Source organism: Ictalurus punctatus, chromosome 23 (genome assembly GCF_001660625.3).
Source record: "Ictalurus punctatus breed USDA103 chromosome 23, Coco_2.0, whole genome shotgun sequence".
NCBI classification, from domain to species: domain Eukaryota; kingdom Metazoa; phylum Chordata; class Actinopteri; order Siluriformes; family Ictaluridae; genus Ictalurus; species Ictalurus punctatus.
The window spans coordinates 5,582,961-5,598,720 of NC_030438.2; the positions used below are offsets into that span (position 1 = coordinate 5,582,961).

The following is a 15,760-nucleotide window of genomic DNA, read 5'->3' on the forward strand; positions in this document are numbered from 1 at the left end:
TTTTGATGTTCATTCTATTAGAATTCATGCTTCGCTGTGAACTCTTGCACACTTTCACCATTTATTAAATGGGTTTACATCAAGATCATTGCCTCTGCTGTAATATAAAACTCTAGGGAAGCCATATTGCGCTGGTGTCATCACAGTCATGTTTCATTGCTTTAGGCATTGTTCCATTCATCCCATGTGTATTGACACACAGCCAGAGATGAAAATGCTTTGGAAATACAAAGTACTATTTTGTCATTTGTCTTTGATGGCTGTCTAAAAATTACGGTGTGCATTTCTTTACTTATTTTTAATACCGAAAATGCCTTGTGTCCTTTGACTTTCTAAAAGTAACTTGTTTTATTCAAGGGCCTCGGCATTTTTTCCAGCACCGGAAAGTCGCATCAAAGGCTAAACACCGTCTGTTTATGAGAAATTCATGAACAACCGCTTTCTGCAAGCCTGACTGAGTGTTCTCCCTAGTTTAGAATACTTTTTCATCACTAGCTAGATGATATACTTACATTATAGCAGATTTCCACAGTCGTTCCAACTCCTCCGGGGTTGAGGGTTCGAATCCTGTCTCTTCCCTGTGTGTGCGGAGTTTGCATGTTCTCCCTGTGCTTCAGGGGTTTCCTCTGGGTACTCCGGTTTCCTTCTCCAGTCCAAAGACATGCGTTGTAGGCTGATTGACATTTCCAAATTGTCCATAGTGTGTGAATGTGCATACGATTATGCCCTGCGATGGGTTGGCACCCCGTCCAGGGTGTCCCCCACCTTGTGCCCCGAGTTCCTTGGGATAGGCTCCAGGATGGATGGGTGGATGGATAGATTTGGTAAACTCATCTGTTGGTAAACTTACATTTACAGCTTTACCTCTGATTGTTACAAAGTGCTGAGAGTGGAGACTCTTTCCATACATGCTTAATAAATGACTCACAGTGGTCAGTGTAAAATACTTTATGCTGGAATAGGTTCCTAGCTGCAAAAAAAAAAAAAAACTGATAGTTGATAGTTAATTTTCGAGTAGTTTAATGAACAGTATAAAGTTGACAGATTAATACAATTATAACCAAGGCCACCCCATTGTAGAACATTTCTTTATATTTCTTTCACTTTTTCATGCTGTCCTTACATCTGCACTGCTTTCCATACAATAGAGGACAATAGGGCTTCTACTTGTAGACCATATAAAGACATTTAAGCGAGCAGTGTGTTTGTGGTGTGTGCTCACCTGGGTGGAGTGATGGACAGAAACACACCCAGGTTTACACACAGAGAACGGGAAGCGGCCACAGCGGGGATTCGATTATACACGCTGGTTAACACACACACACACAGCGCTGAAGAGTACAGTGATAAAAAGGTAAGAAATGCAGTGAGATATGAAATATTATGAAATGTAAGTGTTCAGTTCGAATAAGAATAATGAGAGAAATGCTTGAGGGCATGTGGGGATTTTCAGGTCTGATGATGCATATATGATGGTGAAATGCTAGACCAGACGGGTATGTTATGCTCTACCTGGAAAGTGTGTTACTGATTTGACAGTGTAATGCAAATTGTTTTTACAACTTGTATTACTGTGTATACAAATGTTTCATGCTTTGCCTGTACCCAAATTTTACCCAAAGCTACTTTTTTTTTAATAGCATTATCTATTTATTTTTTATTTATTTATTTTTGTATAATTTTTCAAATGTTCATAGTAATCAGAAATGGCTTGGAATTTGCGCACATCAATCGATATTCTTCAGAACCGAGGTTTATATGAAACGAAGCCATGTATGCTTACGTAATGCATGTAAAACGTATTGTTAGGCTCTATGTCAATATACAGCGTTGACTAATTGAAATGCAAAACCAGTCTTTCTAGGCTCAGTGTACAAAGAACATCAGAAAGAACATCTGTTTGCCAATCCATTGCCGAGTGAAAGCCAAACTGTGTATTCATGTAATGAAACATGACTCTCTTAACGGAGTCATTAAAGAGGAGGGTCATACTTTAGAAAAATCCTCTTCTAAATTCAAATAGAGAAAGTTCAGTCATCAGTAACGTGTTTTACAGATTCTAAGTTACAATGTTACAAATAATAACGTTAATGAAATGTTCTACAAACTTCTGATTTAATAGTATTTTGCGTCACAGTGTTGTTAGAAAGCTGATCAATATTCCCATTTCGCAAAAGCCATAGTCATTTATTAACATTAAACCAAAATGGTTAAATAAAGTACTGTATGAGTTAATGATAGTGAAAAAAAAATACATTATTTAAAATATTAAAACAAAAAAAAAAAACATGGACAAATTATGTATGCGAAGCTATTAATAGTGGAAAAAAATGTATGAATAACATTAACAAAATAATTGCTAAAATAAGGTACTACCTATGTACATAGTCTCACCCTTCCTTTTCACATTATTCTTCATGTTATAACTGCAAGTTCTTTTACTACCTTGTTTATATGTTTTGAATTGTTATCTTGTTTCAGGACACGCCCACTTATTTTGTGAATTGCAGTGCAAATTATTTTTTTTGATGAATGGTGGTGCACCTTTTTGACCAAACGATAAACCACTTTAGTCTTAGGTGAGGATAATGTGCAATAAACTATTTTGTTTAACTATTCCCATTCTCTTCATGTAAAACACAAGCCAAACGTCTCTGTTGTAGCTCACTAAATCGGTCCAATGCCAATTATTTATAAGGCATTAGAAGCTATGTTTGTTCTTCATGACTAAACCCTTTATCTGTTCTGGACTTACAGAGAATTTGGCGCGGCGTCTCTTATATCCTGTTAGAGGTGCAGTGTAGCATATTAACACACCCAGCCCTGTTAACCATCAATTGATAGGTTGCTCAGCAACTGACATACTTCTGTTTTTATATGTTATGCATTTATTATTAGCAGTTGATATGAGGGAGAGGTAGTGGCTTAACACTGCGTTTTATCGTGGTGCCTTGCTCACATGTTTTTAGACATTATTTGGTTTTGATTGACCTGGATAAGACTTCCTGTTGTGTTTATAACTTATATTAATGCTTTACCCTTTCTTTCATTTAAAAATAAAAAGTAATGAAAATGACTACTGGTTGCCATAAGAATAGGAATGAATTTGCATAAAATCGAACAATTTTGCACTATATATTTGTTTATTTATATGCAGTTTGGCCTTTTACCCCTTCTCTCAGGATAAAGCAAGATGACTGAAAAGGTGCCGGACACATTTAAAGACATCAAATACAAGCCTGGTCTACAGATATGGACTATAAATGTGAGCGAAACACGGTCATTCCTGATCTGCTGGTTATTTTGTGACATAAACCAATGTCTTTTGAGGTTGTTATTGCAGTAACTGATAACTTGAAAGCGAGACAAAGCCTATAGCAGGTTTGATTGGTCAATTAACTGATTGTTCGATAAGGATGTGACACTTTCTTATTCTCTGTGTTGCTCATGTGTGTCTCTACTTTGCTCAAGGATATGAAAATGGTTCCTGTGCCAGAACAAGCTTTCGGGAATTTCTTTGAAGGAGACTGCTACATGGTTCTCTATGTGCGTATGCATAGACATTTCATATTCTGCTTTTTCTGTAGAGGATGCTCTGCTGATACTGATCCAAGCATGGCTCAGAGACTTTGAACAGAAGCCAGATGTGTGATGAAATGTCAGGATGACTCTGATGGCTTTGGATCCTGTCCCTGAACACTCCAATTAGAAGAATTGTGTGTGTGTGTGTGTGTGTGTGTGTGATTCAGGGAGGGCCAGAGAATGCTCGTTCCATGGACATCCATTACTGGATAGGGAACAGCTCCTCTCAGGACGAGCAGGGTGCCGCGGCCATTTACGTCACGCAGCTGGACGAGTGTTTGGGCGGCAGCCCAGTGCAGCACCGGGAGGTTCAAGAATGCGAATCAGCCAGGTTTAAAGGTTACTTCAAAAATGGCATAATGTGAGTATAGTTTTAAGGAGCATGTGAGGATCAGCAGAGTACAGTAGATGTCTACTTTCTACATAAAGTCCATGCTTTCATGTTTATCCTCAGATATAAAAAAGGAGGTGTGGGGTCAGGGTTCAAACACATCGAGACCAACGTCTATGACATTTTGCGTCTGCTGCATGTCAAAGGCCGGAAGGATGTCACTGCCATGGAGGTTGCTGATGCTACTGTTAAACCTTATGTTATGTCATGGCACTATAAAAAATTCACCACGAGATATATATATATATATATATATATATATATATATATATATATATATATATATATATATATATATATGTGTGTGTGTGTGTGTGTGTGTGTGTGTGTGTGTGTGTGTGCACGTAAATAGCATTAGCTAAAGCTAACTCTTTTGCACAATTCATTGTGCAAAGTTCAAACTAGAGTATTAAACTGCACTTTTGGACAACTGAAACTTTTCAAAACAGGGCTTTTTGAAGTTGAACAGTGTCAGCATGCAGTTCTGCCCTCATAAACTCCCTCACAAAACAATCCTGAACACCCTACACAAAACAAAACAATACGCAGAAACTATTCTCTTGTGTTTGTGTATCTTGCCCCTGGCTATGGAAACTGTGAGTCAGTTATTCCATATTAACTGTGAAACATTAATTATTCTTATTGTACTGGCTTTGCCAAATGAAAATATCAGCAGACTGTACTTCATTGTACTTGTACAAGGATTTTAAAGGAGGAATAGTCAAAATGGTAGTGCAGTAGAGTGCTTAATATGTCAGCTTGATTGTACAGTATTTGATCTCAGTTGGATTCTGTGGCGTTTCCCCCTAGGTGGAAGTGTCGTGGAAGAGCTTCAACACTGGGGATGTTTTTCTGCTGGACATGGGAAAAAACATTGTGCAGTGGAACGGCCCTCAGAGCAACAGACAGGAGAGATTAAAGGTACATCGAGATTCATTTCACCCCTTTGTTCGTTTAACTAGACCTGTATGCACTATTGTGAATCAGCCCTGGTTAACCTTTTTGGATAAATGTATTAATACTTAATACATTTCCTCCATAGGGATGTTTGCTAGCACAGAACATCAGGGATAGAGAGAGAGGGGGGCGGGCACAGATCGGAATAATAGAGGGGGATAAAGAAGAAGCCTACCCCGAACTGATGAAGGTCATGATATCTGTGTTGGGCCAGAGGACTGGACCACTGAAAGACACTGTCCCTGACAACACACCAGACCAATACCAGACTGCTAATGTCAAACTGTTCCAGTAAGCATGCTTATTCATTTTTTAATTCTTGTTTTTGTATTTATTGTTTTGTTACTTGCTTTTTTTTAACAAAATTAATGTTCTTATTGGGATTGTGGGGATATGAGCTGTGGTATCTGTAGTGGAATAACGCAACACCTCAGGTAAAAGACACCAGATTCAGATGAGTATATTCCTGTTCCTCTGAATATTCATACTCTTTCACAAGGGTACATCCCATCTCTTACACAAGGATATATCCCATCTCTTACACAAGGATATATCCCATCTCTTACACAAGGATATATCCCATCTCTTACACAAGGTTATGTCTCATCTTTTCCACAAGCATGTGTTTCATTTCTTCTACAAGGGTGTATACACAGTCTCTTGCACAAGGGTATATCCCATCGTTGACACAAATTTATATTCCATCTCTTCAAGAATAATGTTTTATTTCTTCTATAAAGGCATATACCATCTCTTCCCCAAGGGTATGCTCCATCTTTTCCACAAGAGTATAACCAATTTCTTCCATAAGGGACTACATAATCTCTTCTATAAGACTACAGTATGTTTCATTTCTTCTACAGTGGTGTGTTCCATATTTCCCAGAAGGGTATGTGCTATCTCTTTCTTAAGGGTATGCCCCATTTCTTCCAGAATTGTATATTCCATGTCTTCTACAAGGTTATATCCAAACTCTTCCAAAAGTTTGTATCCAATCTTTTCCACAAGGTTATATCCCAACTCTTCTAAAAGGTTATGTCCTATCTCTATAACAAAAGCATATACCATCTCTTTCACAAAGGTATGCCCCATCTCTTCTACAAGGGCATATTCCACCTCTTCCACAGGGGTACATGCCATCTCTTTGCCAAGGGTATATCCCTGCTCTCCAATGAGAGTCTATCCCTTCGCTTCCAAAAGGGTATATCTTTGATCTCCCACCAGGGCATATCCATGCTCTTTCAGAAGTTTATATCTCTGGTTTTCCACAATGGTCAGAGAAAAAGCCTCTGAACATGTGAAGGTCATAATAGCTGTGTAGAGCCAGAGGATTCGACCACCAATCCCAGAGAATATCCCTGAGAACACCATAGACCAATACTAATGTCAAACTTTACCAGTAAACATACTTATCGATTGCTTAAATTGATCAGAAATTATGTATGTTTATGTTTTTTTTAATACTTGCTTCAAAAAGAAAAGGTGTCATTGATGGGACACGTTATGCATTATACGTTGTACATTCAAAGTTCCAACTTCATCCATGAAGGTATATCCTTGCTCTTCCACAGGGGTATATTGCTCTTGCTCTTGTTCATGCTCTGTTGTTATACTCTTAATTATGTTATTGCCTAATCACTTGTGATGTTCACAGGGTATCAGACGCCAATGGTAAGCTGGTAGTACAAGAGGTGGCCTCTAATCCACTGACACAAAACCTTCTGCATTCAGATGTGAGCAAATCTACCTCTCTATCTTAGTCACATTACATCTGTTCTGTGTGCAACAGGCACTAAGCCTTAGTTATCTCTCTTTCAGGAGTGCTACATTGTAGATAGAGGAGGTGTTTCTTTGGCAGTGTGGAAAGGGAAGAAAGCTAGTGTAGAGGAGAGACGTTCAGCCCTTCAACATGCAGTTGTAAGCTCTTTATGTGTTTTGCATCATCATATTATTCATGATTTGTTCTATAAGAATCACCATGACCTCATCAAAATGTTCCCTCTCAGGGATTTATAAAAGCCAAAAACTATCCCCCCACCACTCATGTGGAAGTGATGAGTGAAGGTGCAGAATCTGCCATGTTTAAACAACTCTTCAAGTCCTGGAAAGAGGCAGGCCAATCGCAGGGCCTGGGGACAAGCTACTCCAGGGGCAAGATAGGTATCCACTCCATCACTCTATTATCAAACGTTTGATACAAACGTAGTGTTATGTATGGCTGTGTACTGATTTAAGGTCTTATAGCCAAAGTAGACCAGGTGAAGTTTGACGTCATGCAACTCCATGCCGAGCCTAAACTGGCTGCACAGGAGCGGATGGTGGATGATGCTTCTGGAGAAGTACAGGTGCAGAGGAATACACACAAACACATGCACACCATGATGCTCAAACGATTCATTTGTAAATGTTTACTATTTGTACTATTTAACATTAACAATAGTTGTACTATTTAACATTTACTCAGATTTGGCGTATTGAGCACTTGGAGCTTCAGGAGGTACCACCCAGTACTTACGGGCAGTTTTATGGAGGAGACTGTTATCTAGTGCTCTATACCTACAACAGATCCAACAAACCCCAGTACATCCTCTACATGTGGCTGGTGAGCAACTGAAAATAATATATCAAGCGATTAGTCAAATGGACAAACATAAACTTGAAGTCCAATCACTTGTATGCAGGATCTTCTGTGGACAGATGTACTTGTCGGCTTTTTAATTCAAACCTCCTTCGATCTTAAAATGCGTGTTATAGAGAATCACTCGCTATACAACTAATATGAAATTTGTGATCCTGAAAATGTGGTCATGTATTGTCCAGGGTCGCCATGCCACGCAGGACGAGATAACAGCATGTGCATACCAGGCAGTGAATGTAGATAACAAATATAATGGAGCTCCTGTTCAGGTCAGGGTGACCATGGGCAAAGAGCCACGCCATTTTCTGGCCATCTTTAAGGGTAAACTCATCATCTATGAGGTAAATTATAAGTATATGGTTATATAATAATGATTGTACATGTACAGTATATGTGCTGTTTTTCAAGAATTGCCTTATTTACATTTTCCATGCCAACCTTACCATTCAAAGATATACTGTAGCTGAAAAAGTACCGTAAAATAGCTATGTTGAACTGTGTACGTTTTTAACGAAATTGTACAGTTATGCAAGAAATATGAAAAGCGTGTTTCACCCAGCCATACTGTAAAAGAGGGGTTAGAGAAACTCATACATTTTTATTTAATCCTGTTAATAAGGCTAACATCAGGACTGGGTGGCAGTGTACCTTTATTTCATCCTTAGTTTATTCTATTAACAATATATACAGGTGCCCTCCACTAATATTGGCACCCTTGGTAAATATGAGCAAAGAAGGCTGTGAAAAATTGTCTTTATTGTTTAACCTTTTGATCTTTCGTTTAAAAAATTCACAAAAATACTCTGCTGTCATGGATATCAAACCATTGCAACCACAACACAGGTTTATCAAAAAAAAAAAAAATTGTAAAATATAGGTGTGCAACAATTATTGGCACTCCTATGAATTCATATAAGAAAAATATATTTGAAGTATATCCTCCTGATATCTAAAAAGAATTTAGTACACCTGCGTGACTAGGAACAGGAACTTGTTCAACCATGACTTCCTGTTTCACAGGGGTATGAAGTAAATATGAAGTAACGCATAAGCCAAATTCCTTTACTCATTCATACCAATGGGTAAGACCAAGGAATATAGCTGTTTTGTGCGGCAAAAGGTTGTTGAGCTTCACAAAATGGGAAGTGGCTATAAGAAAATATATATACAATATATATACAATCTATATTTGGCCCTCAAAATTGGTACAGCACCAATTAAAGAATTAATCATACCAGGAACTACTTATCTGTCCTATTAAACTGGTTTCTGTGTTATGGAGATAAAGATTCTGAAATGAGATTTTCTAATGGCATGTTGGTTTGTTCTAAGGGTGGGACAGGAAAACCGGGTGTGGTTAACCCTGATCCAGGTGCTAGGCTTTTCCAGGTTAGAGGAACGGATGAAACGAATACCAAGGCTACAGAAGTGCCAGCCAGAGCCTCTTCTCTCAACAGCAATGACGTCTTTCTTCTAAAAACGATGGACGATACTTACATGTGGTATGGCAAGGCAAGTATTCAGAGTCTTTACTTAAGTTTAAGTACGGAATAAAACATGCCAGCGTGTGCTAGGGAAATGAAAAAGGCCGGTGGTGTGATGTGGCCCAACAGGAAGCCAACTTACTCAAAAGCCTCTTTTTTATTATTATTTAAATTTAAGACAAAAACATCTTCTGACCAATCAGATTCAGTAGTTCAACAGCATGGTAATGTAATAGTGAAATAACACGCTGGAATGTAAGGTCCTCTTTCACCATGTCTGTTTTTGTGTGTATGAATAGGGCTGCAGTGGTGATGAGCGTGACATGGGGAAGACTATTGCTGACGTACTTTCAAAGGCAGACAAGCAGCTTGTGATGGAGGGCCAAGAGCCGGCACAGTTCTGGGTGGCCCTGGGTGGAAAAGCGCCATATGCCAGCGACAAGAGGTACCTCATGACATCATTTAATGTATCATCTGCATCTCTAAACCTCTGTAGCTCTAAAGGCATCATCAGGTGCTTAATAAATCCTGTTTGCATACCATTCACATCCACCAGGTTAGAGAAGGTGTCACCAATGCACAGTCCCCGCCTTTTTGAGTGTTCTAACCAGACGGGCCAATTCCGTATGAACGAGGTGGCTCATTTCACCCAGGATGACCTGGATGAGGATGATGTCATGCTGTTGGACACCTGGGATGAGGTTGGTTTGAGTGACGCCACGTTTTTTTGTGCCTGATGTTTATGTGGATTTCTTGCTTTGGCGGTAGCTAAATAAAATGGTATGGCTCATGTTGCATTTTCAACACAAACCAAAAACAGCTAGATGGCACATCATATTAAGAAAAGATGGATTCGGAATGATCTCACTGATGTATTTCTGTAAGCTCTTCTTAGCATGTAAAAAACTACAGATAACAACTTAATCAGTCAGAAGACTATTATTAATGCACTCATCATATTCTTCACAGATTTTCCTATGGATTGGCAACTCTGCCAACCAATATGAGATCCAGGAATCTCACAACAGTGCATTGGACTATCTGAAGACCCATCCAGCGGGCCGTGACCCCGATACCCCAATCATCTCAGTGAAACAGGGCTACGAGCCGCCTACTTTCACAGGATGGTTCAACGCTTGGGACACTCACAAGTGGAGTGTGAGTGGGTAGAAAATAACTGGAACCAGACAGAGAGGGCACTGGCATTAACTTATTGTGTAGACCTGAATAATTGTGATTTCTGAATGTCACTTTTTCGAGAGAGAATAACTGAATTTGTATTTTTCAGGGAGGTTTATCATATGAGGAGATGAAGAGTAAAATGTCTTCCTCGGGATCGGTTTCACAGATCTCTGTGGTATGTTATCTATGTGTTCAGAGCAACACGGAACTGCTTTGAGGAATCAAAACTCTCAGATAAAACAGCGATAAACAGTATTATTGCTTATCACTGGGTTGGAACCCTTAAGGGTACAGTTTCCAAAATTATAGCTAGGAGACCGAAGTATTTCAGCTTTTATTCACTATATCAGATTTTCAGATTTTTTTCGACCATTCCTCTCGACAGAACTGGTGCAACTCAGTCAGGTCTGTAAGCCTCTTTCTCAGACACCTTTTTTTAGTTCAGTCCACAAATTTTTTTATGGGATTCAGGTCAGGACTTTGCGATGGCCACTCCAATTCTTTCACTTTGCCATCTTGTAAGATATTTTGTTATAACTTTGGAAGTTATGCTTAGGAACATTGTTGTGCTGGAAGACATAGTTGCAGCCAAGTTTTAACTTTCTGGCTGATGCCTTGAGGTTTTGCTTCGGTATTTCTAGATAATCCTCCTTCCTCATGATACCATCTATTTTCTGAACTGCACCAGTCCGTTTTCTGGCAAAATAATCCCGTAACATGATGCTGCCATCACCATGCTTCACAGTTGGGATGGTGCTCTTTGGAATAAAAGCCTCACATTTTTCCTCCATACATACACCTGATCATTGTGGCAAAGCAGTTTAATTTTTTGTCTTCCAAAAGGATTTGTTCTGGTGATCATTTGCAAATGTCAGTCTGGCTTTTTTATTCCATGGCCATGACAATGTAGGACTCCATTAATGATGTATGTGCATTTTCTGTACCTGATGCCTTCAGCTACTTCACCTGTTCCTTCGTGTGTTGTCTTGGGGTTCAGGTTGAACCTTTCGGACCAAAAGTCATTAATTCCTGAGTTAATTTGTGCCCTATCCTAAACAGTGCAGTGTCTGTGAGGTTTTTATATTTACATACAATTGTTTGTACAGATTTCTCATAATACCTTCACTTGTTTGGAAATTGGACTTGTGGAGGTTCACAATTTTTTTTTAAGGTTTTGGCTGAGTTGCTTGGATTTCCCGTTGGCGTCCCATTGTTTTCCCAAGGGCGAAAAGGCTCTGTCTCCAAAGATAGGCCCTTAAATAAAGCCACAGGTGCACTTCTAATTACCTCTTAATTATGGCAATTGGCCAATCAGAAAAGACATTAATTTCTGAAATCTTCCAGTCTGTTTAAAGACATGGTCAATTTGGTGTATGTAAACTTTTGTCCCACTGGAATTCTTATATAGCGAATTAAAGCTGAAATAAATAAAGTCTTTAATTGATTGTTTTAAAAATTACCTTTGAAGTGAACAAAGTAGATGCCATAATTGACTTGCTGAAAGAAATGTATAGTAACATGAAATGTGTAGCGTTGTAAAAAAAACAAAAAAAACTCTGATATATATTTAGTAATATATAAATATATATAATGTATGTAATCTTTTGACCTTAACTGTATCCAATGGGAATGCACATATTTGAGCTGATATCAAATTGTTAAACCCCTAACTGTAAGCATCTCTCTCTATCTGCTTCATATGAACCTAAACAAAATTTCCTTTTAGAGTATGAACAACGCAGTCTTGAGCAGGAAGTCAAGTGCCCCTGGAGGACCCATCACTGAAATCTCTTCTCAGAACTCCAAATCCAAAAATCCTCAATCATCCTCCATGAGTAGAACCAGCCCACGTGCAGATACGCCTCCTTTTAAAGTTCAAAGCTCAGCTAATTTGAGTCGTGAACAGCTGATCAGTAAGAATTCCAGTGAGCATCCTCAGGGAGTAGACCCCAGCAAGCGAGAGGTGGGTAATGAGAATGTTCCCTAGAGTGAGCTAGTAAATCTTCTTTTTTGCATAAATCAGAACCTCAGACTTTCTAGTGTTGGGTTATTGTAGTATAAGAGATCAAGACAAGATGAGTTTCAAGAGAGAAAACTATCGTTTCACCATAAGGGCTTAAAGCAAGTTAATACGTAAATATCTTTAAAGTAACTTTAAGTTCAAGTAAAGGATATTTGATGTGAAAACACAAAAAATCAAACGAAGTGATGTTAAAACTATGGGTAAAAATTGGTCGAAACTGGCGTGTTGTTGCACCGAATATAAACATGCTTATTTACTTATTTATGGAGTAAGTTTTTAGAGGAAAATTTGAACAATAAATTAGGCAATGAAAATCAAGGATCCCTACAGTGAAGCCTACAATATAAAGCTGGCTTTACACATTACATTTTTTGGCCTGATTTTGGTGTCAGAAATTTTTATGCGAGCCCGTTTTCTGTACGGATCAAGATCGATGATTGATGATGTAAGCAAAACAGTCATTTTCTTTCAATCACAAGTCTGTTGTTAGACGATCTTCATTGCATAACAGCTCACGTTATCATACAGTCTGTTAGAGAATTCAGCCAAGCTTTCATTGGGATCATCTTGTAGTGTGACAAGTGATATGTTTTTTTTTTTATTGTTTTTTTTTTTAAATGCTGTAATCACATAATTTAGAATTATAAAATTGTACCAGAAATTGTCAAGCAATAATGGCAAACAGCAAGCACAAAAGAATATATCCCCCCAGTAATATTTCAACAAAAAGTCAAATTAATGACACAAACATAAAAAAACGAAACTGCGTCACACTTTTATGCTCAATCTTCCCACATGCCAGGTTTAATGGGCTCTTGATACAGTCTTTATCCCATACCCAAAAGCATCCTTTCTCATCTATGTTCCCTGTCTTCCCTCCCTTTATCTTTGTCCTCTGTGTTCTTCCCCACCATTAATCTATGTTTCAGGAGTATCTGAATGACGCAGACTTTGAGAGTCTCCTCGGCTGCTCCAGAAATGATTTCCAGCGCTTGCCGATGTGGCGCCAGAGCGACCTGAAAAAGAAAGCTGGGCTTTTATAATTAAAAAAAAAAAAACCTGAAAGAATCCTTTCTCCTAATGGGCATATCTGACTATAAAATACAAAGAATACATTACAAATATTCTCAAAAATACTAATCAGGCAAACACCTGATAATATTACTGCAACATCAAAGCAATATAATTCAAATATATGTTTGCTTGCAGAAATGCGCTTTATATGCTTTTTAATAGCAATGACATGTTTATGCCTGAGAATAAATGTTTGATCTGTGTAAATGCTTCCATCTTTGTTGCAGCTTTGCTGTGTAGAAATGACTGTATATGTAGACCTGAGTGAAAAAGTATTCAGATTTTTATCTGTATGATTTCCCAATCTGACCGAGAGTTAGTTTATTCACACCTGAGACAATTCAAGGTGTAAATATGGATGGCAAATAAGTACAATTTACACACAAAATGTAAAATGTTAACCCTTCCATTAAGCAAAAGATTTGTAATGTAATAAAATTGAACGGAAATGAGAATAATCAGTAAATTAAGAAATTAGGAGCAGTACAACATACACACACACACACACACACACACACACACACACACAAACATATATACACACACACACACACACACACACATATATATATATATATATATATATATATATATATATATATATATATATATATATATATACATACATATACACATATATGGCTTCTTACATTTAGTGTATGTAGAGTTCAGTCCCATTTGCTGCAAGTATCTTTGTCAGAGATTCAATTTTTTGTTATATTTCTATGTATTTTGCATCACTCATGAACATTTACTTCATTCCTCTAAATAAATTTGCTAAAACTGTCTTAAAATCTTTGGTCAACTCTTATTTCTACAGATTCTCAATAGGGCATGCAGCATGGCAAGAACACAAGAACAACCGCTCTCTATTTCTATAGAAAAAAAAAAAAATAATAATAATTCATTATTTTCTTGTATTCTTCAGCGTTCTTCGGTGTTAAACTTTTCAATCCATTTGCTAAAAGTATCCCAACTGCAGGATGCTACCACCACCAAGCTTTACTTTTACACCAGTGTCAAACAGATGTTAAATTTACTGGCATAAAAAAAAAAACCCAAATGACTAAGGAAAATAAATGAATGGCAAGCTACAAGAAAATTATGAGTTTATAGACTTCCCTGTTGCTGGAAGATCGCTTAGAACTTTTTCCACATTTGAGTTTCACTTTCATATATATATATATATATATATATATATATATATATATATATATATATATATATACACAGTAAATATAAAAAAATATAAAAAGTCTACACACCCCTGTTAAAATGGCAGTCTTTTGTGAAGTAAAAAAAATTGAACTAAGATAATTCATGTCAGATCTAATTCCACCATGTGAAATTTCCATGTCTAAAAATTAAGTGAAAAACAATCAGAAAGACTGTAGGGAAAAATAGGAAAAATAAAAAAGTTTCAATAACCGGGTTGCATAAGTGTGTACACCCTTTTATAATTGGGGATGTGGCTGTGTTCAGAATGAACCAATCACATTCAATCTCATGTTCAAAAGTAATTAACATACAGCCGCCATCAATGAAATTACTCGGATTAACGCCAAATATAGATCAGCTGTATCTGTAGGATTTTCTTCACATTTTCTTGGTTTCATCTGACCGCTGAGGCCATGGTCTGCAAAGAGCTTACAAATCATGTACGGTATCTCAGTTGTTGAAAGGAATCGATCAGTAGAGGGATATAAAAGAATTTCCAAAACATTAGATGTACCGCAGAACACCGTGAAGGCCAGCATCAACAAGTGGAGAAAATGGAGCACCACAGTGACATCACCATGAACAGGACTTCCCTCCAATAATTTACAAAAGGACAAGACAAAAACTTACCCGGGAGGCTGCCAAGAGCCCTTTGGTAACATTAAAGGAGACAAGTGCTGATTACTCTCTGCATGTGACAACAATCTCTTGTATTCTTCACATGCCCAGGTTATGGTGTATGGTGGCTAGACAGAAGCCATTTCTCATGAAAAAAACATCCAGGCCTGAATCACTAAATCACCCCAAACTATGTGGCTAAATGTTTTATGGTCTGATGAGACCAATTCCAAATGGTATAATAATTCCATAATTCCAGAAGATATGTTTGGTAACAAAAACAAAAACAACATGTATCAGCACATCACCAAAATAACACCATATCAGAAGTGAAGCATGGTGGTGGCGGTATCATGCTCTAGGGCTGCTCGTCTTCTACCAGAACTGGGGCTTTTATCAAGGTGGAGTGAATCATGATAGCAGTCAATTTTAGTGCAAAACCTTCAGGTTTCTGCTAGTAAGCTGAAGATAAAAAGCAATTTCACCTTTCAGCATGACAATGACCCAAAGCATACACCCAAATCAACAAAGTAATGGCTTAACCATAAGAAGATCAATGTTTTTGAATGATCTAGCCAGAGCCCAGACCTGAA

General features: G+C 37.8%; 1 protein-coding gene across 2 annotated transcripts; it reads left to right on the forward strand.

The window, feature by feature from the left end:
* The first annotated feature begins 1,214 nt into the window (after positions 1-1,214).
* Positions 1,215-14,125, forward strand: vill (villin-like). Of its 2 annotated transcripts, none has more exons than XM_017453793.3 (20): positions 1,215-1,354; positions 3,183-3,265; positions 3,472-3,546; positions 3,750-3,943; positions 4,037-4,145; positions 4,784-4,894; positions 5,016-5,221; positions 6,585-6,663; positions 6,749-6,847; positions 6,937-7,090; positions 7,175-7,275; positions 7,395-7,532; positions 7,751-7,909; positions 8,901-9,080; positions 9,352-9,497; positions 9,609-9,753; positions 10,022-10,210; positions 10,341-10,409; positions 11,961-12,197; positions 13,187-14,125. In XM_017453793.3, exons 2-20 carry the CDS (start codon positions 3,194-3,196, stop codon positions 13,298-13,300), a joined length of 2,577 nt encoding a protein of 858 aa, XP_017309282.1. In that variant the 5' UTR covers positions 1,215-1,354; positions 3,183-3,193; the 3' UTR covers positions 13,301-14,125. The 2 variants fall into 2 exon arrangements, with proteins under 2 accessions (XP_017309282.1, XP_053530835.1); XM_053674860.1 differs by lacking the exon at positions 1,215-1,354 and adding an exon at positions 2,560-2,579.
* Positions 14,126-15,760: the final 1,635 nt, after the last annotated feature.